The sequence below is a fragment of the Rhinopithecus bieti genome, unplaced genomic scaffold (assembly GCF_001698545.2).
Source record: "Rhinopithecus bieti isolate Rb0 unplaced genomic scaffold, ASM169854v2 scaffold_23236, whole genome shotgun sequence".
In the NCBI taxonomy this organism is placed as follows: domain Eukaryota; kingdom Metazoa; phylum Chordata; class Mammalia; order Primates; family Cercopithecidae; genus Rhinopithecus; species Rhinopithecus bieti.
The window spans coordinates 3206188-3234120 of record NW_016811820.1 but is presented as its reverse complement, the minus strand read 5'-3'; the positions used below and the strand labels follow the sequence as shown (position 1 = coordinate 3234120).

Sequence of the window (27933 nt, the reverse complement as noted above, 5' to 3'; positions counted from 1 at the left end):
GCCAGGATGGTCTCGATCTCCTGACCTTGTGATCCGCCCGTCTCGGCCTCCCAAAGTGCTGGGATTACAGGCTCGAGCCACCGCGCCCGGCCGGGGTATTTGTTTTTAAAGCCGATGACACACAGTATTACAAAGACAGCAATAACTCCCCTGCATCATGGGAGGAGGGGAGGTTTTATAACCAAGTAAATTTGGAGAAATACTGGATTAGAAAGAGCTAAGCCAAGTTTCTTTACTGAAGACTTGTTAGAGCCGCTAATAAGCTTATAGGCTCCTTCATTCTCTAAGAGGGGAACATTTCGTCACGGAATCCTTTCCTCATAGAGTGAGTATCTCGGAGGGGCAAGTTTTCACTTTGAGAAACACTGTTCCAGACACCCAGCCCGTTTATCATCCCTGGCTCAGGAGGGGTGGTCCTGAAGCCGTGGTTCTCAGCTACGCTACTCCGGGGCCTTGCAGAATCCCTTCTCCTGAAGAATATGTTAGTTCGCATGCAGCCACTTCGAAGGATACTATAAGGTCCAACTCTATAAAACTCATTGTTGTGAGTTACATTAGGTTTTAGGAGATGAAGTCCTCTGATGTCTCTCAACTTTCAATGCCAGGAGAAGCCGGTTGATTCTTCTGTTTTGGGGCACTAAAAATCTTATAACCGACTCATAGGTTTTTGCTTTGCCTGTCAGGGAGCTCAGGTCTAATTTAGTGGTTTCCTTCAGTTTTCCCTTGATCCACATTTCCTCCTTTACTCTGTATTTTGCCTAATGTGTATTTCTTGAAGATGCCTCTATTCCTGTTCTTGAAGGAAGCTGGGAAAGGAAGGAAGGAGAGAGAGAGAGAGAGAGTGTGCAAATGCGAATTAGGGAAGGGCATTTCTAAAGGCTTAGGGTGCCAAATGGGCTTGTTAATATGAGGCCACTTACTAGCTAAGGAGGCTAGCTCCCTGGAAGGCAGGCCTTGTCCTAGATGAGAGATTTGCCAAGGTCATCTGAAGAAGTCTCTAGTTTATATTCATGGGATTAGCACCCAAAAGCAAGATGAAAATGGCTGGATTTCTTAAGTATGTACAAGTTATACACATCAGTTACAAGGTTCGCCAAATAACCATTTTGGGCAGAATCCCATACTGCTTATGCTAAAGAAGGTTACATTCTAGAATGGAAGTATAAACAGGGCCTGGATAAAGAATTTAGGAATAACTGTTCCATAATCCTTTGCATTTTTTCTAAGTTCCTATAAACAAATATAAATTCCCTTAGGAAGATGGATTAAATGTAGGGGTCATTGCTGTCTGCACTCTGTTAACTCAATTCATGTTTTGGACTGCTGTTCCCTGGGCTGCAAAAGTCTTGTGGCCTGGGTTTGGAGAGGAAGCCACACAGTATGTTCGTTCTGGAACATCATCCCAGTCACGGTAGCTCAGAATTGGAAGACACCTGAGGGCTATCTATCCAGTCCTGCATGCTGGCTTATTTTCCACCTGGGAAGTGTAAGAATGATACCCCGCCTCCACAAAGTGAATATATTCCAGGATATTCATCAGGCGTTGGCAGTGTTGTCGGCTAAATAAAATTTTGGCCACATACTGTCTGTGTAGTGCAAGCTAATTAATGCTTCAATGAAGACCAGAGCTTTGCTAAGCCCAGGGCCCCCAGGGGTGCCTTGCAGTTTCAGAATTATTGAAGCAAAAGAAGCCAATTCATCCACTTGGCTCAAATGGAAACCAGAGAGAAATCTATTTCTCTCCAAAAATCGCTCTTAATGTAGCCCTGTCTCAGAGCCTAGGTGCCATGGTAACAGAGCCTTCAAATATGTCCCTAGACAGCACTGACAGAGAAGAACCTGAGACCTTAGCAAATTCCATCGACCCTCCAGGGGGATTCACTTGCTTTGGTAGCAAGGCCTATTATTATAATGAAGATTTCTTGCAATGAGGGTGCGTCTCTCTTCCTGCACCGAAGAGCCAGAGGTCCACCCACAGTGAGTCTTGGATAAAAGCCTGGGGTGGCAGCTGGCAGGATGGCTGTGAGACTTGTCCCGCAAGGATCAGAAATGGGGAGCCCCTTGACCGCTTACGACCAGAAGAATAAATTCTACTTAGCACAGTGGGTATGAAGTGATTAGCAGAATGAGCTCAATGCCATCATTTTTAAGTGTTAACTGAGCAGAGCTCTGTGTGCCAGAAGTTACACTTAAAAAAGCTTTAAAGAAGACAGAATGACAAGAAACCCTTGATACCAAGAGGGCTGTTCTCATCCACCACACAGTCCTTACAGCCGCTGCCTTTTGTTTGTAGCAGGAGCAGGAATGAGCATAATGGTCACTCTCTACCTCACCCCTTCCACACACACACTTGACAGTGTGTATTCTCAGAGGTTAAATCAATTACAGATCTGATGAACAGGTCACTTGGGTGTTTATGCCGTTTCCTAAATTTCTTCCATCGCTTTAACCAACCAGCCAATAGTATTATGTTTTGTAGCAGAGAAAACCAGCAACTGAGTGGCCCACCCTCCCTTATCACAGACCACACTCCTGGCAACTGCCTTAATCATCATTCGTTATCCTCAGGACTTTAAAACACAGCATGACTGAGCATCCTGGTGCAAAATTACAGTGCGCTGCGGGCACCATATTAAGGGCGACCGCATCCTTCTATAACTCCTGGCATTGTTTCCTTCCCATCTGCCCTTGTAAGCCTTCTGATCTTTTTCAATAGCAATTGACATGCTTGTGAGTTATACTGGTTTAATATAGAAGCAAATAATGAACCGAAGCGATGTGAATCCCTGTAAGGGAAAGATGATCTCTGCTTCCTCCTTTAATGAAAGAGTGTATCAACGAAGATTCCCAACCCGCTGGATGTGCTGCGATGTTGCCTTGCAAGCTGGCATAAATTGTATTTTTGTAGGTGGTGACTGAGCGGCGGCTCAGAGCCCAAACCTCATTTATTTAGTTACCTGAGAACCACATTTCTCAGCTCTGCTCCCCCACCCAAACCCACACTCACCAGCGGCAGAGAACAAAGTTGAAGGCCGTGCCAGGTCATGGGGGTGGTGGATGGCTCCAAAGAGACTGGGGCCTGGAGGGCGGCTCAGGAACTCAGGTTTCAGTCCGAAGTCCAGCTTATGTGGGTCTGACTGCATCTGTTTCTACACAGCAAGGGGGACAGTAAGGGTCCCAAGGCCAACAGTAAGGAAGAAAGGTGTTAGTGAAGAGCTGGAGCTGGAGACTGTGAACGGTGCACTCGGGTTCAAGTTTACAAACACTGTGAGAGAAAGCAGCTACCCAAAAACCATTTCACCCTCAAATGTCAGATCTGCAGGCCGGTAGTGCCTGTTACACCAGAAATGTCTAGTGACAACACTAGTGTTTGGTCTGTTTTTTTTTTTTTGTTTTTTGAGACGGAGTCTCCCTCACTCTGCCGCCCAGGCTGAAGTGCACTGGTGTGATCTCAGCTCACTGCAACCTCTGCCTCCCAGGTTCAAACGATTCTTCTGCCTCAGCCTCCCAAGTAGCTGGGATTACAGGTGCCTCCCAGCATGCCCAGTTAATTTTTGTATTTTTTGTGGATATGGGGTTTCACCATGATGGCCAGACTGGTCTCAAACTCAAGTGATCCGCCCACCTCGGTCTCCCAAAGTGCTAGGATTACAGGTGTGAGCCACCGCACCCAGCTATGTTTGGTCTTTAAGGTTAATGGCTTGAGAAATAAAACCATATCCTATTTATGGAGACTGCCACCACTCCCAAAGTAGTTCAGTGTTTTGCTGTAAAGGCCCATTTTAGTAAGATTTAAAATAATGGTGTCTTAAAGCTCATTTTATTAGGAATTCTGCATGAATAATCTGCTGTATAAATTAATTGTTTAATGACTCTTTGCCATACTCTAATAGATCACAGTTCATTAGTAACTGAAAGTTATGCAGAAATATTTGCATGTCTATAAGCTTTCAAATGATCATTGTTATATAATAAATAAAAAAAGAAAAAGTAAGAGTATTAATTTAACTAATAGAGGCCCTATCTCTTCCTTCTACCTGTAATTACCTGAGGAAGGTTGTGGGGGGGGGGTCCGTCCAGACAAGTAAACCATAATCCCAGCACTTTGGGAGGCCAAGGTGGGCTGACTGCCTGAGCTCAGGAGTTGAAGAGCAGCCTGGGCAACATGGTAAAACCCTGTCTCTACTAAAATACAAAAAATCAGCTGGGCCTGGTGGTGAGTGCCTGTAGTCCCAGCTACTGGGGAGGCTGAGGCACGAAAATTGCTTGAACCTGGGAGGCAGGCAGAGGTTGCTGTGACCGAGGCTGTCTCCAAAAAAAAAAAAAAAAAGACTCGTGTGAAGTCCTTATCATGGACAGAAATCACTCTGTTTCCTCTTCTTTATGCATCCTCAGGCTAATCTTTCTGCCTACCATCCTCTTAGGCAGCAGAAATTGGTTCATAATCTTCATCTCAAACTTCCCCTGGCATCATTCTCTAGGCTGGAGGTCCTCACACCAGCATGGTTTCAAAGCTGCCCCACCTCCTTGTTTCTTGATAGCTTTCTCTTTGAACTGGCTTCACGCCTCCTCGGATAAGCACTGCTCCCACGGCCTGGGGTCCTGGGACTTGAAGCTTCCAGTTGACGTTCCCTTGCTATGACCTTGACTTTCCCTTGCTATGAACTCTTCCCCATCTAGTCTCCTGGGTTTTCAGCCTCTTTAGCCCCATTCTAGCCTCAGCTCAATCTCCCTCATGTCCTGAGGGATCCCTGCCCGGCTGTACAACAGCAAAGCCCCATTAGGGGGCATCTATATTGACAGAACGTGGCGTGAGGGTCTGAGACAGGGAAGTCTGCTATTCCCTTACTGCTGAAGGCAACGTCCCACTCATCCATCACCCCCACTGAAAGCGAAAACTACCTGTGCACCTCCAGCTGAAACTGACACCACCCATTAAGAGAGCACACACAGTTTCCTCACTTTTTACACACACACTGATCCTCATTACTGAACTCTAAGCAACTAGACGCCAGGAAGGACGCGTGCCCCCAGCCCGGCGCAGTAAGGAACTTGCAGGCGTAGGCTCTTTCGATAAATACTGGGTAAGCAACAAAAAGAATGCGTAAAGGAACGTTACAGAGAAAGGGAAGATGCAAGCTCTGCTCAAATCTACAGGGAATGCTATAATGAAAGTCCCACTATCAAGTCATAGCCAAGCCTCAAAACCAAGCTTCTAATTCACTATGAATCTATACAATTCTTTTGAGGACCTCCTTTAATTTGGTGGCCAAATTATTTAGTGCTAATATTGCATGGTACATAGCACAGTTCCATCAACCACAACTTAGGGCCATGAAGCAAAATGGAGCTTGGGGATTACAAGCAGTTTGCTGAAAAGGGAAGATGAACGAAGTTATCTCATGTTCAAGAGGTCTTTCTAATTGAATTGGGATAATGAAAGTTTAAGTCACTGGGGACACTTTTATGGGAAAGAAGTTGCTAAAGTGGCACGTGCAACATCCCTCCTCGCTTTTAACCAAAGAAGTTACAAGGAAGATGTGCTTTACCTACCGTTCCACTAACCACATCAACCAGAACAAAAACTGAATTGAACTAATCATCAAAATCTAGTTAGCTCTTCAAAGCACACACATTTTCTAGGATAGACCACAAGGCTTCCAATTAAACTTCCCCAAACGATAAAGTGCAAGTGAGCCAAACTCACTGATGGCATGTTCTAAGAAAGAGCAGGTATCTGACAACCAAAGCAAAGTATCTTAGCGACCTCATTGATTGAGGTTTGCATCTTAACTTTTAACTGGGTTGTTTTATTTTTTATATATTCATTTTTTTTTAAAGAAATGAGATCTTGCTATGTTGCCCAGGCTGGACGAAACTCCCAGGCTCAAGGGGTTCTCCTGCCTCAGCCTCTGGAGTGGCTGGAACTTGGGCTGTTTTCTTTTAAAAATCACATCACCCTTTTAAAAAGATTTCTCTTCTGTGATGAAGAGCTCTGTCTTCTAGCTCACTGGTCTCCTGTATTTCTTTCATGAGAGCTCCCAAATGCTGGTAGGACTAAAAGCTTGTTCATGAAGAAATGGATTAAGTGAAGCTTATTGGAGTTATCTGATTGCTTGTTTGCTCCTGTTTTTACGGGCATCGTAACATAGCCTGTAAATACCCAGACTGTAAAATACCGACTTGTCAGTTACTGTGTTCCCTAAGCCAAGCACTGATGCTGTATCCAGGGACTTGCAGAAGTTCTTGATCTCTCCCCTACTGAGTCATAAAGGCTCAGCAGAACATGGAATATATTCATCCCTATGATGAAAATATAGACAAAAAGGAAAAACCATCTTTGGACAGCGAGGTAATGGCCAGAACGCAGCTCCTGCAAGTACTGACTGTATTCCAGCCCCCGGCACTGACCATCAACAGGACCAATGACAGTTCAGTCGCATCATCTTCATATAGGGCATACGTGACTGTACCGTTTTCCCACAGCCAAAAAAATGAAAAGAATGCAGCAGTCACTATTTTTACAAAAACCCAAACCCAACATTCATTTGTAGCTCTTCCCAGATGCAAAGTATTTTCTGTATTCTAATTTTTGGTCACTATAATTTTATTTCCAAAAGCTTTATTTTAGCATTTAATCCATATTCAATCCCTTTGGATCAATAAAATGACAAAATTTAAAAAGGGGGAACCCCAGGGCATTATCAGTTTGCTTTTGTTTTGTAATTTCACTGGTGGTTTCCCTAATTAATAGATTTCTGAGCTGGTTGCTGTGGCTTGCACTGTAATCCCAGCTACTTGGGAGGCTGAGGCGGGAGAATTGCTTGCGGCCAGGAGTCTGAGACCAGCCTGGGCAACACAGTGAGACCCCCATCTCTACAAAAACAATCAAGAAATTAGCCAAGTATGGTGGTAAATGCCTAAAGTCCCAGTTGCTTGGGAGACTGAGGTGGGAGGATCACATGAGCCCAGGAATTCAAGGCTGTGGTGAGCTATGACTGTGCCCCTATACTCCAGCCTGGGCAACAGAATGAGACCCTGACTCTGGGGAAAAAAAAAAAAAAAGTTAAGACTTCTGAGTAGCTTTTCCAAGAGGGGCTTGATCCTTCCTAACTATGGGTCTGTAAGATATATTTTAAATGCCTCCTTAATCAGGTTCTCCTGAGCACATCACACACTCACATGCCCATCCCATTCTTCCTATACCAGGAAGGTCGGACTGACCTTGACTTTCTGTTGGTGGTGGTAAATCTGCCAGGCGATGTGAACATGCATAGCACACCATTTCCCTGGTTTCTGGAACAAGAAAGAGCAATGTGGTTAGGAGGAAGACATTTCAGAGAAAACCACCTTCAATTTCCCCAAAGCTTTCAGCAGATTTTGGCTGCAGAGGCTTTTTTCATGAAACAAGAGTGCTTTGTACTCTCCAAGTGCTTTTCCGTCAGCAGCTCTCCAGCGCCCAGTCATAAGGGAGTCACAGCCAGCTCCCCCCTCTCCCCACGTGGGCTTGCTACTCAGAAAACCACATTGACAAGGACCTCCCCGGTTAGCAAGGACAAGATGGCAAAAGCCTGAATCCCACTCTGTGTCTCTTCTCTTTCTTTTCTGGTGCCAGCTGGCAGACCTGGTAGAGTGGGAAGCCCTACTTAACAAATGCTGCCATGCTATAATGCAAATCAGCTGTTCAGAAGAGCTCATTAGTGAATGTGAGTCAAATCAAAATAAGAGAGGGTACAGAACCTGTCCTAACCTCCCCCAAAACTGTGGTTGTTTTTAACCCCCAAAGTGGTACAAAGAATTTCACATTTTGATTGAAGCCCAGTTACCATAAATGCTAAGAGTCAACTACTCATTCATGTTGGTGGGCATTGTTCCTACGTTTAAAAAAAGAAAAGAAACAAAGAGAAGAATTCCTTCCTTCCTATTCTCTAGGCCTCTGCAGACCTCAAGTCCATCCTCCACCCTCTGGGGTTGAATTTGAATCAATTATCTCTCCAATTATTTCATGTCTTGCTTTATAAGGAGTGGAGTACTGTGAGTGTATTCTCTTCTACCAGTCAGCAGGCAGGGACAACCTCTTCACTTCATTTCTGCTAAGTTATCTACCCATAAGTTTGGGGTGCGCGCTCAGTAACTACTGGATACATGAGAAGAAAACACAGCCTCATTCTACATCGGCGAAGAACAGAAGCTTCTGGTTTCTACAGTATGGAGTTATTGCCGAAAATATATACTTAAATGCAAGTCTGGGTCAGTTCTTTTCTCTTGCAATGAAATTATGGGTAGTTTGAAATCACAAATAATATACTGCCTCACCTAAGTGATGACACAATTCTCCTTTTTCCCCTGGAGAAATCAAATTATCTGATTATATCCCCTAGAAATGAGTTATGTATAGTAAGAAATCTGCTGTCCATACATCTTCCGTCCAACAATTCATCATGTCTGTCTTACCCCCAAACACCAGGATTCATTTAGAGGTCATCACACTGGCCACTCTGCAGACCTCAAGAACAATTTGCTTTAAGCAAGATGTTAAGAAACCAAATGCTTATAGTATCTCCTTCCTGCACCTTAAAAGGAGGTCAAACGGCTATGGCAAGTCAATGTCACTTAGTACAGAAAGAGGGAGCCACCAGCCAAAATAAATAGACCCAGCTACATATTTTCTTTTTTTTTTTTTGAGATGGAGTCTCGCTCTGTCGCCCAGGCTGGAGTGCAGTGGCCGGATCTCAGCTCACTGCAAGCTCCGCCTCCCGGGTTTACGCCATTCTCCTGCCTCAGCCTCCCGAGTGGCTGGGATTACAGGCGCCGGCCACCTCGCCTGGCTAGTTCTTTGTATTTTTTAGTAGAGACGGGGTTTCACCGGGTTAGCCAGGATGGTCTCGATCTCCTGACCTTGTGATCTGCACGTCTCAGCCTCCCAAAATGCTAGGATTACAGGCTTGAGCCACCGCGCCCGGCCCCAGCTATATATTTTCTAAGTGCGAGAGAGACTAACTTCAGCCTACAGCTTAAGCCTTTCCTCTTAAGTTCCAACTAGTCAAACCTTTTTCCAGAACTGCTAAGAAGAGATCAGACTCAGTTGACTTTTCTCTGTTGTAGAGAGAAAAAAGCCAATGGCCTCCAACGGTCAAAGCAAAACAATTTAGGCCATTTTCAATCACACTACCTGAAAAACCCAATCACAGTCGTTCCGATGTCTTATTCCAACATTTCTATGGCTTATTTCCTTGTAATAGACTTGTATTTTTAACCCACAGGGAGTCAAATAGAGGTTGCAAAACAGTTCTATAAGAAGCTTTCTTACCCTTAACATAGGTCTGAAAGGATCTGTCAACTGTGAAGAGAAAATGACAACTTGGTTACATGCCTGTCACTCAAACAATTGCTCTAATTAACAAATTTGTAGTGCTTCATTAGGAGGGGAAATTAAAATGTTAGAATTTTACTTTTAAATGAAGTCCTTTTAGAGAATAATTAACCCATTTTCACACTATCAAAAGTGCCAAGTGTCCCCTCCCCCACTTCACAAGCCTTGGTACATCTACGCTGACAAGCCCCTGTACAAGTTTAATCAATAGCAATGTGCCCTCTGGCAATGTGATTTGCTCACATCACACACCAGGAGTTTCACTGTTTTGAGCTCCAAACCACACGGGGTAGGTCTGAGGCAGAATGGCCTTCAGACCCCAGGCTTTTAAAGCTGTCTGCTAACTGGTATCTGGGGAGAGGTGTCCTTTCCATCCATCCAGGAGAATTAGGCTGTCTTTACCAATACCCTTACATTGATGACTTTACATTCTTTACAGCTATTAGACATTTTCCAGAAGTTCACTACACATCATGACATACTTACATAGTTGAGTCATTTTAAACTTCTATCTAACTCTGGTTATCAATTTCTGACTGCCCTTATGTAGGTAAAAAGACAATATTGTTAAAGATGTTTTCATATTTCGTATAAAGATGACTATAAATAACAATGAGGCAAGATTATATCTATCGTACAACTTCAAATTCCTTTTTTGGAAGCAGGCAGTGGTAATAAATTATTAATAAACAACATAACCAAAGCATAATGGATATTTTATTTAGCTCTACAGTACAAAAGGATCCCTAGCACATTAAAAATAGAGGGCCAAAGAGCCGTGCAGTACAATAACTTCCTGACCCCAGGCAAGGGGGGGATGTGTAGCCTGACTTCCAGGAAGAAAAGCGCCTTAGTGCTTTTCCATTCAGAATATTCTGTAGCTACTTCATGTGTGTAAGACAATTTAAGGAGACCATACAAAGAGAAGATTGGTTAAGTAAAAACTATACAAGCTGACACTGTCCAATTTCTGGGCTCAGACCATAATTCATTCCTCTTTTCTCCCACTGGCAAGTCGGTCTCTTTGTGTCCTACACTCGCAGTGAGCAGGAGAGACTGTTTTCTAAGAGCCATTGGCATTTTCTTCCACAAACTGGAAGAACAGCTGAAACAGCAGCTCGCTCAAAGGAGCTAAGGAAGATGCGAGCACTGGGCTGGCCGTCCCGTGCAAACACACACCCCCTGGTGTTACCTGAGACCAAGCCTGACTTTGCACGTACCCTCGGGTCCTTTTGTAGTAAAGTGTGTGGGACTGTCCCAGGCCGAGCAGCGACATCGATAGGGTTGGATGTCTACAAATTAATTAGACCACAGCTTACTTAGGAAGCACAAAACAGGTGACACGAAAGCAAGATCCTTCCCTCCTCCTAAAGGAGAGAAGCCAAACTTCATTTGTTTGTTTCCTTCTGAAACGCAAGATTCATTTTTCTCAAGGACCACACATGCTCTTTCTCAAGGGGGCCTGACCACAGCTTGCTCTCTCCAGCAATGGCATCTAAAAGCAGAGAGGTCCCCAGAACATTTCACTGCAATAAAAAGCACAGGACCAAAAAAGAGAAGCCACAAGCGTAAATGCTGTCCCGGAACTCCTCTTCCTCCGAATGAACCCATGGCAGGGACTGCCATTGGTTTTTTTTTTTTTTTTTTTTGTTTTTTTTTTTTTTTTTTTTGGCTTAATCACCAAACATTCCAAGAAATGCTTAAGTGAACATTATTTTAATTGGCAGGATCAGGTGTTTCTCATCAGAATAACTGAAAGTACAGACATTAAGCTCTCAGTTTTAACTGGTAGACAATAACAAGGAATTACACTCAGTAATTACTCATTAGCAGTGGTGGAAATGGGACAAGAGAACCTAATTTAGGGACCTTGAGGATCTGTTCTCCGATGATTTCTAAAGCAATTCTGCTTGCTCTTACCTATTCCCACCAACATTCTCAAATATTGCTAATATTAACCTTATCTGTGAGCTTCTGTCCTTTGAATTAGCAACAATACAAAGCCTACTTTGGGCACAATCACTACTTTCTAGTGGGAAACGATTCAGGAGACACCACCAGTTATTTTATTGAAGAAATCACAACTTCTATGAACACCCCCCACGCCAGGATGTTAAACTTGTCAGGAAAAAGAGCTCAAGTTTAGGCACGAAGCTTGCCTACAAGGAGAAGGGGGGAATAAAGAATGAAAGAAAGAAAAGCAATCAGCTGCAGTACAACTAACAATTAAGCTGAAGTTGTTAACAGCCTGATTTGCATACATATGAAGAACTCCACTAATGAACTGCAATCTACATATTCAATCAGGACGATGGCCTGGAAAGGCCTATTTCAACACCAGGAGAGACACTTTCTTGCCCAGATGTAGTTTTCTGTGTGATTGGATAATTGTGAGTGAGGGACATAGTCTAATTTATTAAATGACCTACCAGTCTGCTTGGGGAGGCCCCAGAGATTTGGTGCAACCTAGAGGGGACAGGCCAGGGTCTGAGGGAGTAGTAAAGTGCAGACTGGGGGAAGGAGTTTAAAATCATCATCATTTTATCTCCAGATAGGAAGTGTTTAACGAGGCAGTCATAAAAGCCCTGTGTATCTGTAACCTTGCATATAGGCTGCAATTCAATGAAGGCAAATTCAATAGATGAACTGAATTCAATGCAGTTCAATGCAGGTGATTTTGAAGGGGGGGACCCCACCTCTAATGCCTTTTAATTCTTTTCCTGTCCCTAGTTTTAATGCAACACCTCTTTGGAAATGCAGTTGCGTGCTTATCCTGGAAGACTCTGGCCCAAAACTGTGTTTTACCTTAGAAATGAGATGGGGGGAAATGAAAAAGGAAAACTCAACGACACACAGCAAAATATCTTCAAGTCTGAGAATGGTTACCCACATGAAAGTATGACTCTTTTTATTTTTGTGTGAAAGTAAAATAGAAACTATAAGTATATTTAAAAAGATAGTGTTTCCAGAATGACTCTTCAATATAGACCTTTACAGACAGCTGTAGCCAATGTTGGACAGCATTCTCATTGACTAGGTAGAATAGAATTTAATTGTTATCAAGGATGAAAGGTTAATTTCACACTAGGATGTTAGTAACTGATGACAAAGTCTTGGCCTTGGCCACTGTAACCATGGCAGGGGTGGGATGGCTGAGAGAGAGAGAGGGAGAAAGAAAGAAGGACCAAAATGGTAGGCGACCACCCCACCTGCGGGCAGACCCTGTTAGCAGCCGATGGGGTTGGCGAGGGAAATGAGGGAGAATGAGAGAAGAATTCATAGGATACAATTTTAGTTGTGGGACCTTTATCCCCACCACTTCTACTGAAGTAAATAAGGACTCAGCTTTGTCTTTACTAATTACATATACCTGAAGCCTTTATCCCCACTTCTACTAAAATCAATAAGGACCCAGCTTTGTGTCTTTACTGATTACATATATCTGAAGAACAACCTGGCACACATGTGTCTGATATATCATAGAATTCCTGACCAGAAGCTATGTCCACGATATTGGTAGTAAAAAAAAATAAATATAATGTATATTTTGAAAAGCACAAGAAATCTTAGCTTAACTGAGATTACGTGGGTAGTACAGTTTGAATATTAAATTTTCACGGCCATTTAAAACCAGATGGACTCGGGGGAAAAAAAAAAGGCTCACTCTAATCCCATTGGTCACTTAGGACCTGATTAATGAGTCACTGCGCAGGCAAGAGGACGCAGAACTTCCTGCACGCCCGGCCCCGGGACGCCACTTAGACACATGCCTGTGTGTTTTCACTGTGAGGTTTCTTACCTTCGGCTGAAATGCTCCTTGTAGTGAACCAAAAGGGCCAGTGGGTGGGATCATAGGGGGGATGCCCGACACTGCAGGAGGATAGGAATGGAAGAGCTGTGGCCAAAGACGGAGAGGGGGAAAAAAGATTTTAGTAGGAGGCAAGTGACATATTCAAATTCCCGTCCCATAGAAAGACACCGACATGAGCAAGCCAAGTAATCTCAGTTTGATGCTATTAGTCAAGAAGCCATGATGGGATGATCACACAGATGTGCCATGAATGTGTAACTTAAAAAGTTAAAAGTAGTTCAGGATCAATCAGTCAGCAAATGACGTCCCGGGTGAGGGCATCATCAGAAAGGGAGCTTTTCTAATTATTAATTGTTAAATCAGAAGTCCTAAATGATTGGAGATTTTAAGGCATTTCAAAAACAGGAGGGACTCTGAGCCAAATAAGATGCCCAGAAAATTACAAGTTAATTAGGGGGGGATAAAAAGGCAGAAAAAAGAAAAAAAAAAGGGAAGAAAAAGAAGTCTTCATGAGTGCCAGGATTTTATACCATTAAAACTCGATTAGTACTTTTAGACTTTTAATAGTGTGAGGAAATGAGAACATATTCACAATCCTTGCTTCATTAGGCTGTTGTAGAAGTGGCAGTTCCAGAGGACAATTTAATTCTTTCATCTAAAATAATGACAAATATGTGTGAAAGGGTAAAAGAAAACGACTCGATGTATACTTTAAACGGAGCTGCCAATTGGCCTAGAAGATGGATTCTGGTTGCACAGAAATAACCCGAGCCTGGAATATCACTATCGAGCTTTCACTTGCTCTTGTTTCAGTCTCAGGTGCTCAAAGCACTTCTGTATGAACATATGAAATCTGAATTTTTATGGCCACTTCTGAACGGTTTCTGCTATTAAATGAACAAGCTCTTTGGAGGATACTCAAGCCAAGCCCTTCATGTAGGAGTCCACTCGATGATGGTAACAGAATGAGTCTGAATGAAGACTATGAATTTTCCTCAATCCACAGTCTATAAAAGGACACAATTGAGGAAAGACATACAGAGAATCTGAAGGCAATGCAAACACATCTTTCCCTCCTTCTAAAAATTGAATCTTTTTGAGGTCCTATTGGTCTGGTTCCATTTACTGTGATCAAGCCACCATACAAATACTTTAAATAATGCCCCACCCTCGTGGTTGTTTATTATGTCAAAATTACAACAGTAATTGAAGCTCTTCTTCGTAAAGTATTTGTGTCAGTTATTTTTGGTAATTCACATTTTGCAATCCCATTTTCAGAGCACGTCCTTTTTCTGTTGGTCTTTATTTCATTTTGCTCCCTTCAATGATGCAGCAAAGTTTTTCAGACTAATTGATATTGAACTAAATCCACTTAAATAGTGATTGCAAGCCAAGTACCCTCATTTAAAACTACTTTTAAGTCTAAAATTGTGTTTTAGATACTTGAGTGCATTGCATCTTAATTCCCCTTATAATGTCCTAATCCCCAAAGCAGGGGAGACTGAGTACTTCATATATTATCCACTATAACTCCTAATATGAAATAACTGTCCCACAATACACTGAATAAAGCTGAGTAATTAAATACATGCCACAGTAAAACACACTCAGATCTCTAGTACTCTGCCTCCAGGTGGGCATTTTCCCTTTAAGTTTACAATTTAAAAATTCGATGTTCTTACCACTTTCTTTTGTTTTATTCCATTACTGACCTCTTAGAACATAAATATAGCTGACCATTCCTCCCCTGACTAAAACCTGAAGCACCTAATAATACATACACTTTCCAAAAATCCAGGCCCCTCCAGGCTTATTCTCCATCTTCGGCCTAGGACTGTAGAATATGCATATGAGAAGGTACTGCAGTGGGTCCTAGAAAGTAAATCTGAGCCACTTGTTGGGCACGCTGAACTTTCTATATGAATTATTGTGTTAGCTGGTCCTTACTTTAAATCAGCAAAGTATAGACTAGGGGCATAATGGTGCCATCCATGGGCCAGACCCAAAGAGGAAATTCATAGGTCTACTGGGCTTTGGGTGTCCCCGTGAAATATGTTTTTGTATCCCAGTACTGAGCAGAACGGGAGGGGACCATGTTGGGAGGGATGGGGAGGAGTCATCAAATACACTTTTCTAGCTTCTTTTTAAAGAGGTCTTTCATCTTATGTTATTTCTGAATGCCCCTAGAGTACATAATTCTCAATTGATTTCTAATATTTACTAGTCTTGACTTCTCAGCTGCACTCTTGACTAACATGGTATCTAATTATCTGGTTCAGAGTATGAATGAATTCAGTCTTTGCTGACCTATTAAAGTAGCACTTCTACTCACGTGGTTAAGGTAACATTATCTACAAACCTAAGCAAGAATAGTTGAGTGTGGTGAATCAACATGGTTACAAGCAATGATTAACCTTCTCTTTTTTCTGGTTTCATTAAAAAAAAAAAAAAAAAAAAATCACTGGCAAAGAAACTTGCAAATTTTCAGATAAAAATGATGCAGTATTCACCCCATCATCAAAATATCATGGAAATATTCAAGGTCTTTGAATAAAAATAAGCTCTTGCTTTGCAAGTTAACTGAACATATAACCTAGGGTGTTATCAATTGAAGTTCCAGAACGTACTCTTAAAATTGCATGAAACAAGTTTTTTTTTTTGTTTTTTTTTAAATAAAGGAGAATGAGTTTAAAGAGAAAATATCACTCATTTCAATTTTGGGAGTTTATTTTAATTAAGTGATATTTTTACTTTCCATTGTAACAAACTCAACAGAACAAAAGCAGCCATGTGGAAGAGGGTTCTACATTTAGTCTAGAGGAAATGAAAATCTACTTGTTGAAGAGTCATGAGTCAAAAAGACAAGGGACTTTCTATTTAGAGGAAATAATTCAGGTTGCATTCCAGGACTTCTGTGTTAGTGACATTTCAACTGACGACTGAAATGCTGTGATTTCGGACTCTCCTGGAACTCTGCTGACTCCACTGCAGACACCTCACTTTGCAGGACAGATGCCTGACTGCCACTAAAGAGCAACTCTGCTTTCAAGCCTTCGGAGTGCTTATGATCTTTTGATTCAGAAGATGATACTGCATCTTTACCAAAAGCAAAACACCACAAAAGCAAGCATCCAAAGTGGCAAGGAGCAATGGGAACTCTTGCAAAGATGATTAAGGAAGGTTGCTAGTCATTGACTGATCTGTGGCAAGAGCACAAAAATGGCAAAGCAGTTACATTCAATGTGTAGCATGGTAATGAAACTCACACTGTGCCGGTAGAATGGGTCAACTTTTGTAGGGTATTTGTCAAACTGTAAAGGGATCAAAGCAAAAGCTAGTTACTTAATCTGCATTTTTGTTCACTGCTACAGTGGAGGTGGCCCTACAAAGCTTCCCTGTCATTAAGCTGTCATCAGACCCAATAACCTCATTACATACGAAACCATTCTGAGCTCCTGAGTCTCCCTGACAAGAAGACAACAGAAATGGAAGAACAAAGCGAAAAACCAAGCGGTACGTCTGGGTTCTGCACATACGAGGATGCCTTTCTTCCTGCTATTTTCTTTCTACAGATTGGCACGAACCAAACATCTAAACAGGAGAGAATAGGCAATTATCCAGATAAATCAGAGAGAGGTAAGCATTTGGTCTGATTTACCCAGTGAATTCCCCCTATTTTCATCTTCACTTTGGCAGAAAAACTGTCTTGCCATGCAGCTGTCTTCTGAAATGTATGACACCCAAATACAAAGTGATCTGGGGTAGGCCAGACAGCCTTTCATTTGAACAGAAAAAGTATACTATTGTCCCCTCTAAATAATGTCATCATATTGATGCTATAACTACCCTTGGTTAAATTAATTTGTGAAACAGCTCACACAGGCCAGCAGAAAACTTTCTCAAAATCTTAGGATCTTCAAAATCTAATTGTTGAGAAGTATAGTTCATGCAAAAAAGAGATACAGGATTTGCTATTAAAAACATATTTCTGGTCACAAGGCCTCATTGCTAATATTCCTTGAAATGAAATTTATAAAACAAACTTTAAAACATATTTTAAAAGTAAGTTGAATAAGATGGGGAGGGAGAGGAAGGAGAGGAAGCAAACTTGGGTGAAGTGGACTCCTTTTAAAATCATGCAATTTATTCTCATAATGCCTACAGTGATGGCCTTAAAATCCAGTATTTTCTGAAATATTAAAAATTAAGTAAAAAATGAGTCTAATACTCACTGTTAGACAGGACTCTCTCTGAGAATATTTACCATTCTAATATGGCACTATTAATTATGGTTATTCACTTAAAAAAAAGAAATTCCTAACTGGTTCTGGACATGTGCTAGCCCCCAGTGAAGACCAAGACCATGTCATGGCCAGTGGTTCCTCTTGCCCCAAGGCAGAGAGTTCTGTCCCTGCAGGGAACCCTGAACACTTGCTGACAGAGCACAATACCAGATTAGGGACTGTCTTATGAAACACAAGAAATATAACACCTCCAACAAAGTGGGTTTAGGCAAGCCATCGGAATGCGCAGGTGGACGTGGCACCCAACGCAGTCCCAGCCTCCTGGCTGAGGTCTCTCTCCCTTCTCTTCTTCACCCCCATTACCCTGCAAGAATGTATGTGCTAGCACTTGGTGCAAAGCACAAACAGGTGCATTTTCTGTCTCGTGACAGTCCCCCGGGATGCTCAAAAAAACAAAACAACCCTTTTAAGAAGTTAGCCGTCAACACTGGGCACGACTGTTTGAGGGCAGATGGAATCATTTCCACCGGCAGTACTGGACACAACTGCCTAGAAAGAAGTTCCTACGTTAGGCCCCTGAAGTGAGAGCTGCCTGAGGCAGGGCACTAGGACACATTCCCTTCTCTCCAGCAAACAGCCGTCAATCCCCGTTCGATCTGTGGTGGCCCCGCTGCCCAGCCCGGTCCCACGTGCTGCATAAAGAAAAGAGTCGTGCTCTACTTATCCTCACATTTCTGCCTGGGGTACGCACCATGGGAGGTGCTGGCGTCGGCATGATGGCGGTGGGCGGGATGGCGTGGGGGAACGGCGTGAAGGTGTGCTGGTGTGTGTGCTGGTGGGTGTGCTGGTGCTGGTGCTGGTGCTGATGGAACTCGGTCCGCAGGTAGGGCGGAGGGCCCAGCGAAGCCCCACGGTCAGCACTCTGAGAGGCCAAAAAACGAGTGTTCAGTTCCTGTCGCAAGATGTCTTGCTCTGGAAGAGAAGAAGAGGGAGACAATGACACCTTTTCCTTCAGAACAGGACATCGGAGTGCCTTCCTGTGGAGGGATATGGGGCTGATGACACAGTGGCAGGGGTGACAGGGTGTGGCTGGGCCCTGAGATAAAAGGGGGCAATCCATGAAGCAGAGGAGACTAAGGCCCAGTTGCACTCTGTCTCCTCGTTCTCTAGCTGGTCTCCCAGCTTTCAGGGACAGGCAGTCTATCAATTTGGGGAAAAGCTCCAGGCCAAACGCCAGAGTCTGATTTCTAGCTGTCACCACCAGCTGAGTGACCCTGGGCATGGCAAATAACCCATCTGAGGGCCAGTTTTCCCATCTTCAAGAGGGGGACAATAATATTGCCTAACTCATGGGTTTGATTTTTGAGGGTTAAAGCAATTTGCACATTTCAGTGCTTGGAAACAGTGACAGCACACTAATAAATGTCAGCTGTTCACATGGCAGGGCTCGCATGCCCTCTTCAAGTGTCAATTACTGCTATATGGCTCTCTGTATTAGCAGCATACCATGGCTACACTGGACCAAAACTGGGACACTTGATGTGATTAACACAGGTGAGGAGACAAGGACCCTGTGTCTAACACGAGGTCTGCCCTTAAAATTCTGGGATATATTGTCACAAAGAGTGTGTCGTCTCCTCCCAAGGAGACCAGAGAAGGCCCTGCCCAGTGAAAAGAAACCCCTTAAACCAGGACACAATCTAAGGTCCTGGAGTGAAACAGACAGGGGCTTGGGGACGCTTCCATCGCTCTCAAGGGAGCCCAGACGACACAGGACGCACGCTACCTGCGTCTGACCACTCAGTGGCTGAATTTAGCTGGAAATGCCTCCTAACTCCAAACCAACCTCCTCTCTTCAGGCAGTGTCAGGTTCACAGGGGCTGAGCTAGCTTAGTATGGGTGCTGATAGGTATTTTTGCTGGATCTCAGGCCAGAGAGTGTTTGAGGAAGATTAGAGTAAGGAAGGAAAAAATTGTAGGCAAATGCAACCTTGCAATCAGGACAACATAGGTAGGGTGAGGTCACAGCGAGGGGTGGTGGGTGTCAGGGTCATGAGCACAGGCCCCTCCGTCCTACCTGAGTAAGTGCTCCCGGCCGGGTGTCCGGCCACCTGCAGACTTCCTGATGTCAGTGGTGGTGGAGGAGGCAGAGCAGTGGGAGGGGCAAACATATTGGGGTGATGTGAGTGTGCAGGGGGCTGGAGGGTGGGTGTGAAGCTGTGCAGGGGGCTGTGGTTGGGCAGGGAGAGGGGGAATGGGGAGGCAGAGGGGTGGTGGGAGATGTGAGGAGGGGCGGGCTGAGTCTTTGCTGGAGTGCTGCTTCTGCTACTGCTATTGGAGCAAGAAAAAAAAGAAAAGAAAAACATAAAAAAAGGTAAGCAATGTAGTCACTTTTAAAGAATCCTATCTCCTTCCCCTAAACCCTCACCACAGTCTCTCTTGCCCCTTCCTCTTTACAGATCCTCCCTGTATGCACACACTTTCTGAAATTACAACTCCTGCAAACTTTCCCATCGCTCCTGCAGACAGAGCAAACCGAAACTGCTGCTTCAGGGCTGTGGGGCATCTTGATGTCGAGACAGCTCATTCTGCCTAAACCTCAGGGCCTCTCTCGCTCCTGTGGCTAGATTCTCATCTCTGCCCCTAGAAAATCCCCAGCCTTCCATTCTCCACTAGCTACATCTCCTATAAAGTAACAGTTAACACAAAGGAATAAAAAACGCCATGATCTGAGTTCACCCCATCTGTCTTGTTACCTCTTCAATGAAGACACACAAAGAAGAGGTAAAACCCAGGTGCCTGGGTTCTCACATCACTTTATGGTCTGGAGACCACAGAAACGGCCGAGGGGTCAGAAGCCGGGCCTGGCTCCTTGCGGAAGAAACCTGCCTCCCAAAGACTGTGCCGTCGCCTCTTAGGAAAAAGCAAGGCCCGGAACCACCAAAGCCTCCAGGTTTTCAAAAGGAAAACAGGAACAAAGACACAGCCTCAGGAGCTGTGCCGGGTTAGAATTATAGCCCCCGGGGCACCAAGGGTTGGCTCCACTTGGCGCTGCACACTGGGTTTCTGCCTCTCTTTTCTTTGCTGTGTTCCTCTGTGCTGCTTTTTAGACGTTTCTTTGTAACTTGGCAAAAACAAGACCGAGGAGAGCCTGGATTTCCATACAGAAATTTCTCACTTTCTCTAAATGCAGCTTGTTTTCTTTCTTCCCTACTTCTCTGACCCACATAGGAGGAAGTAAATCAGAACCAAAAAAAAAAAAACTCCTTAAACTGGAATACTCATTGGCTCCCAATCTTCCTGCCTTTGGAACTGCAGGAAGACAAGTTTTCTTTAATACTTATTCCGTCAGAGTTTGCAAGAGCCCGCCTTGAAAGGATCTGCTCACACTGCCTGGCCTCTGATATGCCCCAGGCTTCCACTCCCTGCCTCCCACTGCTGCTGGGTCTCCCTGGCCCAGGACTTTCCAAGCCTTCCTCACCTTCCGCCTCCACTCTCCAGTGCCTATAAATATTTTCCTTCCTTACAATGTCCTCACCACCCACCCATCCCAACCTGTCCTTTCCCAAGAGACCAGAGTCTCACCCAACAGCCCCATTCCCTGTCTCTGGTCTCAGAGAAAGGGATGATGTTTCCAACAAGGAAACTTCAGTCTCCCTAGGGATCCTTCCCCGAGTCCCACCCACCTGATCCCCAGGGAGAGGGCAAAACTCAGGCCAAAGAAGAGCAGGCCACTCACCTTAAACTGTTGAGGCTTAAGCTACTGCTGTTGTAGGCTGACAATGGCTGGGAGAGGCTCTGAGCGGAGGGGTGGGCCTGCACAGGTGGGAGGTTCTGATGGAGCAGCTGGGTGGGGGACTGTGGCCTGGGTGGCCTCTGCACCTGAGGCTGCGGGGCAGGCTGGAGCTGGGCCTCAGGAGGGCCCTGCGGTGGCTGTGTAATCGGAGGTGGGGGCTGAGGTGGGGCCTCTGTGCGCTGCACCAAGTCAGGGTCTGGAGAAGGAGCTCGGAGTTGGGGCTCCGTCTGGGGCTGGGGTATTGGCTGTGCGACCTGAGGGCAGGGGTCTTTAAGCACCACAGGCTCAAAGATGGGCTCTTTGCAACAGTCCTGGCTCTTCTCCTGGCTTCTCTCTAGACCCGATATCTTGGGGACAATCGGTCCTGCATCCTGGCTGTCATGTTCTGGTAGCGTGCCAACACCTAACTCCGGATCTGCATGGGAGAGAGCAAAGACAAAACCACAGGCAACGACATGTGAGTGTGGGGTAATGAGGGAAAGCAAACTCCAAAGCTATCACACAGCTCCAGCAACCGGACCTGGCACCAACCCTCCTCGCTTGGGTCCTTGTCTCCACCACCTGCAGGGGTATGTGCCCGCAGCAAATGGGTCAATGGTGGACAGAGAAAGATGTAGGAACAGCCTTTGCCCATGGAGAGCAATGCCCCTGGGGATGTGGGAGGGGAGAGAAAGGCCAACCGGCCAGAGGAGACTGCATTCAAGAAAGCAACCTAGCGCCAGGCATGGGGGCTCACACCTGTAATCTCAACACTTTGAGAGGCCGAGCTGGGAGGATTGCTTGAGCCCAGGAGTTCGAGACCAGTTTGGGCAACATAGCAAGACCCTGACTCTCCAAAAAAAAAAAAAAAGAAAAAAAAAAATTAGCCATTAGCCAGGCGTGTGCTACAGTCCAAGCTACTCGGGAGGCTGAGGTCCCAGGAGTTCAAGAGCACCCTGGGGAAAGTAGCGAGATTCGAGATTCCGTGTCTATAAAAGAAAAAACAGCAGCCTAGACTACATTCTGAAAATGAATGTTTTCCTTAACCTCCAGGAAGTCTTTTATGGCATCACAATTAAGAAACAATAGTTGACAAGTTGATTTTTCCCTTTTAAAACAAATACATTTGTTGAATACACAAAAGTGTTTTCAATAGCAAATGAGTCAAACATTATTTAACATCACACGGATGTTTTTCCTTGGCCTTCCCTTCCTCCCCACTTTCCACTTTGACCAAAGGGACACACTTTACATTTACAGATAATTTTTTGTTGAGCAAGTGCTGAACTTCCAAGTCAAAAGGCAGGTCTCTTAATGCCCATCACCTGGTCCCAGCAATATCTGCGATCAAAGGTGCAAACGGGAACTGAAATAAAGTTTCCCGTCAACTACACTTGCTAGAGCTTTTAAGAAAGTCCCCTTGGACCACACGGGGGTCCGCACGCAACTAAGTTAAAGGGGTGCTGGACGTTGAGAATAAGCTTGGATATTAAATTTAAGGGAAATTCTATACTCGTGAAAGAAATACAGAAAATAGCTGCTCCTATATGGATGTAAAAGATGTACTCCCTCCAAAGGTCAAAAGATCTAAGGGCCATGTTTAGTAGAATGGCTTCTCTGATTACTCCATAAGCCAAGCTCCATAAAAATCTCAAACCAGAATAACGAAAGACCAATAGGCATTCAATAGAAAAGAATGGCCCCATTTGGGAGTAAGTACTTTTGTATACAACTAGGGGAAAATTATCCTTCCCACATTTTGTGCTAAAAGATGCATCCTTTTATTACTACACAGTTTCAAAAGACAAAAAGAATAGACGACAACATCCTTTGAAAGTGTTTTCCAGGCATTCTTAAATGAACTACCCTGGGCGTTAACTTTCTCCTCTTACCTCATTGTATCAAACGGGAAAAGTATGTGGTATTCTTGTTGGTTCTGTGTATTTCTGGGGTTTTCTGTCTGTTTTTTGTTTTACAGGTGGGGTCGCCCAGGTTGTTTAGACTGGACTGCACTGGACATTCACATGTGTGATCACAGCACACTACAGCTCCAGCTCCTGGGCCCACGGGTTCATCCTGCCTCAGCCTCCTGGGTAGCCAGGATTACAGGTGCCTGCCACTGTGCCCAGCTTACATATTTCTTTTTTTGTATTGTTGTATATACACACTTGTTTGCCATTATTCCTTGGAATTCTCATCAAAGCAATTCATTATTTTCAATGTTCTTTTGGTAACACAGATCAAACCGATAACATGCACAAAAGCAAAAACAAAACTTGGGTTTATAAACAAAGCACATTTCTGGCTAACAGGAACTTGGCTATCTTCAAATCTCTCCAAACAGCCTGGAACAATAACACCGAGATGGGAAGAAAGCTCCCTTCTTCACATGCTTCAGAGGTATGAAAAGACTGAGCACTTGGTAAAGCGCTGATGAAAAGGAACTCTGGACTTCTGACACACATTTCTGTCCAGTGCTGTCTTACCAACCTTTCTGGGAAAATTTTTGCTCAGGATAACGCTGAAATTGAAAGGCTTCTCAAAACCTTCGTTTCTAACTTTAGGGCTGAAGGAGCACCCCAAGCCCTTGCTGTGGACAGGCCCTATCCAGCTAGCAAAGCTCCTGGATCCAATGAGGAAGAAAGGCCCTTTATTCAGCCATGTCACAGTTAGGGATCCGGCTCTGTGTCTCTCCATGTGTCTTCACAAAATTTCCCATATTTTTCTTTCACAGGATTTTCCCATAGCAAGCTAATATCAAAGGCACTGAAAAATCACATGCTTCATATGTATGATCCAGGCCTGTGAGTCAGGTCTGGTACAGAAAGTAACAACAGCCCAGAAATCCTAACAGCACAAAACAGAGGAGGGGATTCACTCAACGAGAAGTTCTAAGTATCTGAGCAGGACTCTTCTCACGCTGACAGCTAATTTAGCATTTTTATGCTTGGTACAATGGCAGAAACACTTTTTAAAAATCTTTTCGTATAACTCTGTTCTCTCCAGACTGGGCTGGTGAAGAAATCAATAAATACGTTCTATCTCGTTACGTATACATTCAAATTCCCGCAAAAAAATCACTGTCCGAAGTTTCTCCCTCAAACGAAAGAAAGCTTCCTTTTCCAAAGGACACCACTCAGAGGATATCACTTGCACTCACTTATGCTGGTAAGGAGGCACATCAGAGACACATAAAGAAGTACTACAGATATCTAGCTTGACTCTGTTTACCCCCTTGTTCTTGAATGAGCCTCAAGAATTTGGACAACACAGCCAAACTTGCAGATGGCATCCTGCAGGCTTGGGCTCGCTGTCCAAGGCCCTGGAGTTGACTTTCTTGTCTCCTCTGTTGCCTCACTATCTCAATCTCAACCTAACCACAGCTAGAACATGAGGGAGTGGTGCCAAGGCTGTGGCCGTCACCATCACCTCCAACAATTACCAGAGATGAAGGGAAGACCCAAACCTCTCCAGGGAACCCTGCAAATCTGTACGGCATCCCTTTAACTTTAATGCACGTTCAAATCACCTGAACATCTGATTAGAATTCCCATCCAGATTCCACAGCTCTGGGATGGGGCTCTAGATTCTGCCTTTCTGAGGATCTTCTAGGTAAGGCTGAGGCTGCTGATGCGTGGATCACATTTTGAGTGGCAGGATCTAATCTAACACTCTCTAACCAGATAGGGAATATGCCCAGAGAAGGGAAGGAATTTGCTTGCTGGAAGTCACGTCCTTGTTTTGTAAACCAGAAGGCTTGAGTTCCAGTCCCAGCTCTGCCAACACCAACTACCTTTTCTGCAGTCTATACTATGCTGCCTCCTAAAAAGCAAAAGCTGCAAAGCAAAGCAGGTAATGATAAATCCAGGATTCAGTTAAAATATTTAAGTACATCTGACTTAAAGTGTAGAGGGTTAGTAAAGCTACAAAGAGTTGCTGGAACACTGCAGTTCAGCTAGCCCTGAAAGCAATCAGTCCCTCAATGCTCTGGTCCTGCAACCTATAAACAAAGCAGTGATGAGTTTGACCTGGTAACTTTGGAGGCTGAAACAGTTTTACGACTCCCCATTTACAAGAGTCTCTTGAGGCACAGGTTAGGCGTCAGGCATTTTTGTGGCTAATTGGTAATGCATTTCCTCTTCCTTTCAATTATTCAATAAATGTAATCTTCCCAGTTAAGCTTTTCCATCTTGACAGTCAATTTGTCTTACTGTACTTCTCCAAAATTGGTACGAACACATTTTAAGAAATCAGCTGGTATTGCACTGCATACTCTGAATTTGTCAAAGGATAAAGGAAAGAATGAAATTTGCTGAATTTGAAAGAAATAAGAATGTACAAATTGAGTAGTCTTATTTAAATGTTGTATTCATTACATTTTGGGGTTTAAAAATCTCTCTTCCTGTGATTATAAAAATAGTTCATCATACTTACACTGAAAGACATGCAAAATCAAATTACACTGAATACAGAACAAAGGGTGGATTTATTGCATATAAATTGTACCTCAATAAACAAACTTTAAGAGATTAGGAAAAATTGGTTTGATTTTGATACATGTTTGATACAAGTTGCCTGGGAAAATGGACCCTTTTTCTGTACTTTACTAGTAGAATGCAAACTCTATAACCTCTGTGGGGGCCAATTTGGCAACGTTTTGCAAAATAACAAATGGAGTTCCCTTGGTGTGGTGTGTTAAGGATTTTATCTACACACACTATGAAACAATACCGTGGTTTGGAATACCAAGTTTGGAAGCCACCCAAATGTAATCATTAGGAGACTGGTTACAGATGTTTGCAGATCCATACAATGGAACACCTTGCGGCAGTAAAATGGAATGCCGAATGTACAACGTATAGCATTTACTATCTTTTGTGGAAAATGGAGGGAAATAATATATATATATATATATATATATATATATATATATATATATTATATTCCATTTTATTTTACATACAAAGAACCTGTGTGGCGGGTGCAGCGGCTCACACCTGGCAATCCTAGCACTTTGGGAGGCGAGGCAGGTGGATTGCTTCATGGTCAGAAGTTCAACACCAGCCTGGCCAAACATGGTGAAACTCCAACTCTACTACAAATACAAAAAATTAGCCAGGTGTGGTGGTGCCCGGCCTGTGATCCCAGCCTACTTGGGAACTGAGGCTGGGGAGGAATCTCTTTTTTTTTTTTTCTTTTTTTTTTTTATCGTTATTTGTTTTTTTTATTTTTTTCTTTCTTGGAGAATCTCTTGAACCCGGCAGGAGGAGGTTGCAGTGAGCTGAGATTGCACTACTACACTCAAGCCTGAGTGACAAAGCAAGACCCTGTTTCAAAAAAAAAAAAAAAAAAAAAGAAGCAGCCATAGCCGTGGAAGAATACTCAAGAAACCAGTAACAGTGGCTACCTGTTTGGGGGCTTGGGAGGAGTGAGAACTGGATAGACGGGGAACTGCAGGGTGTGTGTGTGTATATGCATAAAAAATAAGAAAATGTAATCTGTGAATGTGTAACAAATTTGAAAATATAAATGGATTTTATGAAAAACTATAAATTGCTAAATAAAACTGACTTAAAAACCCGACCAGATCATCAAAATAAAAGGAAAAATACTCAATAATCCAAACCTTCGCCTCCCCTCCAAAAGGTATCTGTGTCATAGACAATGTTGACCTAACCTTCAAGAAACAAATTATTCCGGTCATCTAAATTGAAAACCAACAGCAAATATTACACAACAAAAGAAAGAGGAAAAACTATTTACAAAAAATATAATTACCTAGCTGGAAACCAGAGGCAACCAGCTGAGAAAATATTACAACTAATAAGAGAGTGCAACGAGATATCCAAATAAACCACAAGTAACCTCAGCTTTTCTATACACCAGCAACAGTCAGAAAATTAAGTGTAGAAAGGATCCTCTTCATAATAACAAACACCGTAACACCTGGGAGCGAACCTAACAAGAAAATTACAGGGCTTGTAAACCTTCAGAAATGTCTTCCCTCCCAAAATTGCTTTTTTCAAGGTATTTTTCACTGAAAAAAAAAAAAAAAAATGCACTAAGTCAGTCATGTAATAGATAGTTCTCATTGGAGGATACTACTCCCTATGGGAAGAGATGGAAATTTATGGGATTGTGTGGCTATCACTATGACTTCAGGTCACTGGTGGCTCTTAGGGCTGTCTGATTTACTGCAACGTGAGCAGCAAGCACACACGACAACATCTCAATGCCTTTCCTAAATCCCACCCGACATTTGTGCAGCTGAAAACCCTAGAACCTACCACCTCTGTTTCTGTATATAAACACAAAGTAATTTTGTGCATGGTTTTAATATACACTGATTTTTCCAGGAATGCAGGGACTGTACTTTGTTATATCTGGGTCATATCCAAGGGTTGATGGCTATTTGGGAAAATCATGACACTATGGTAAGGCTGCTCCTGGTATCTGACTCTCCATGACCACGTATTTCTGTGAGTCTGCATTTGTAGTAGCAATATTTAGATACCATTCTATAGAGTCAAACACTGTCTTCTAATATAAATAAGCATTTACATACTTAAATGTATACTATGTTATAAATGACTTGGTTTCTACTTATTTCTCCTTTATATTTTATTAGGGCTTTACATATACTTTTAAATTAAGCATATAGATGTGTACATTAGGTATAGATTTCATTCCAGAAAGTAAAAAAATAAATGTGCTATAAAATATTTCTTATA

The 27933-nt window shown here is 43.4% G+C and overlaps 1 protein-coding gene across 1 annotated transcript in view; it reads right to left on the bottom strand.

The window, feature by feature from the left end:
• AUTS2 (activator of transcription and developmental regulator AUTS2) overlaps positions 1-27933 on the bottom strand; it is a 1233574-nt gene that overhangs the window by 8177 nt on the left and 1197464 nt on the right. Inside the window, 9 exon segments of the mRNA XM_017895186.1 lie at positions 3008-3149; positions 7225-7296; positions 9311-9340; positions 10594-10665; positions 13173-13268; positions 16451-16495; positions 18180-18400; positions 19505-19758; positions 21167-21638. Coding sequence (XP_017750675.1) covers positions 3008-3149; positions 7225-7296; positions 9311-9340; positions 10594-10665; positions 13173-13268; positions 16451-16495; positions 18180-18400; positions 19505-19758; positions 21167-21638 — 1404 coding nt within the window.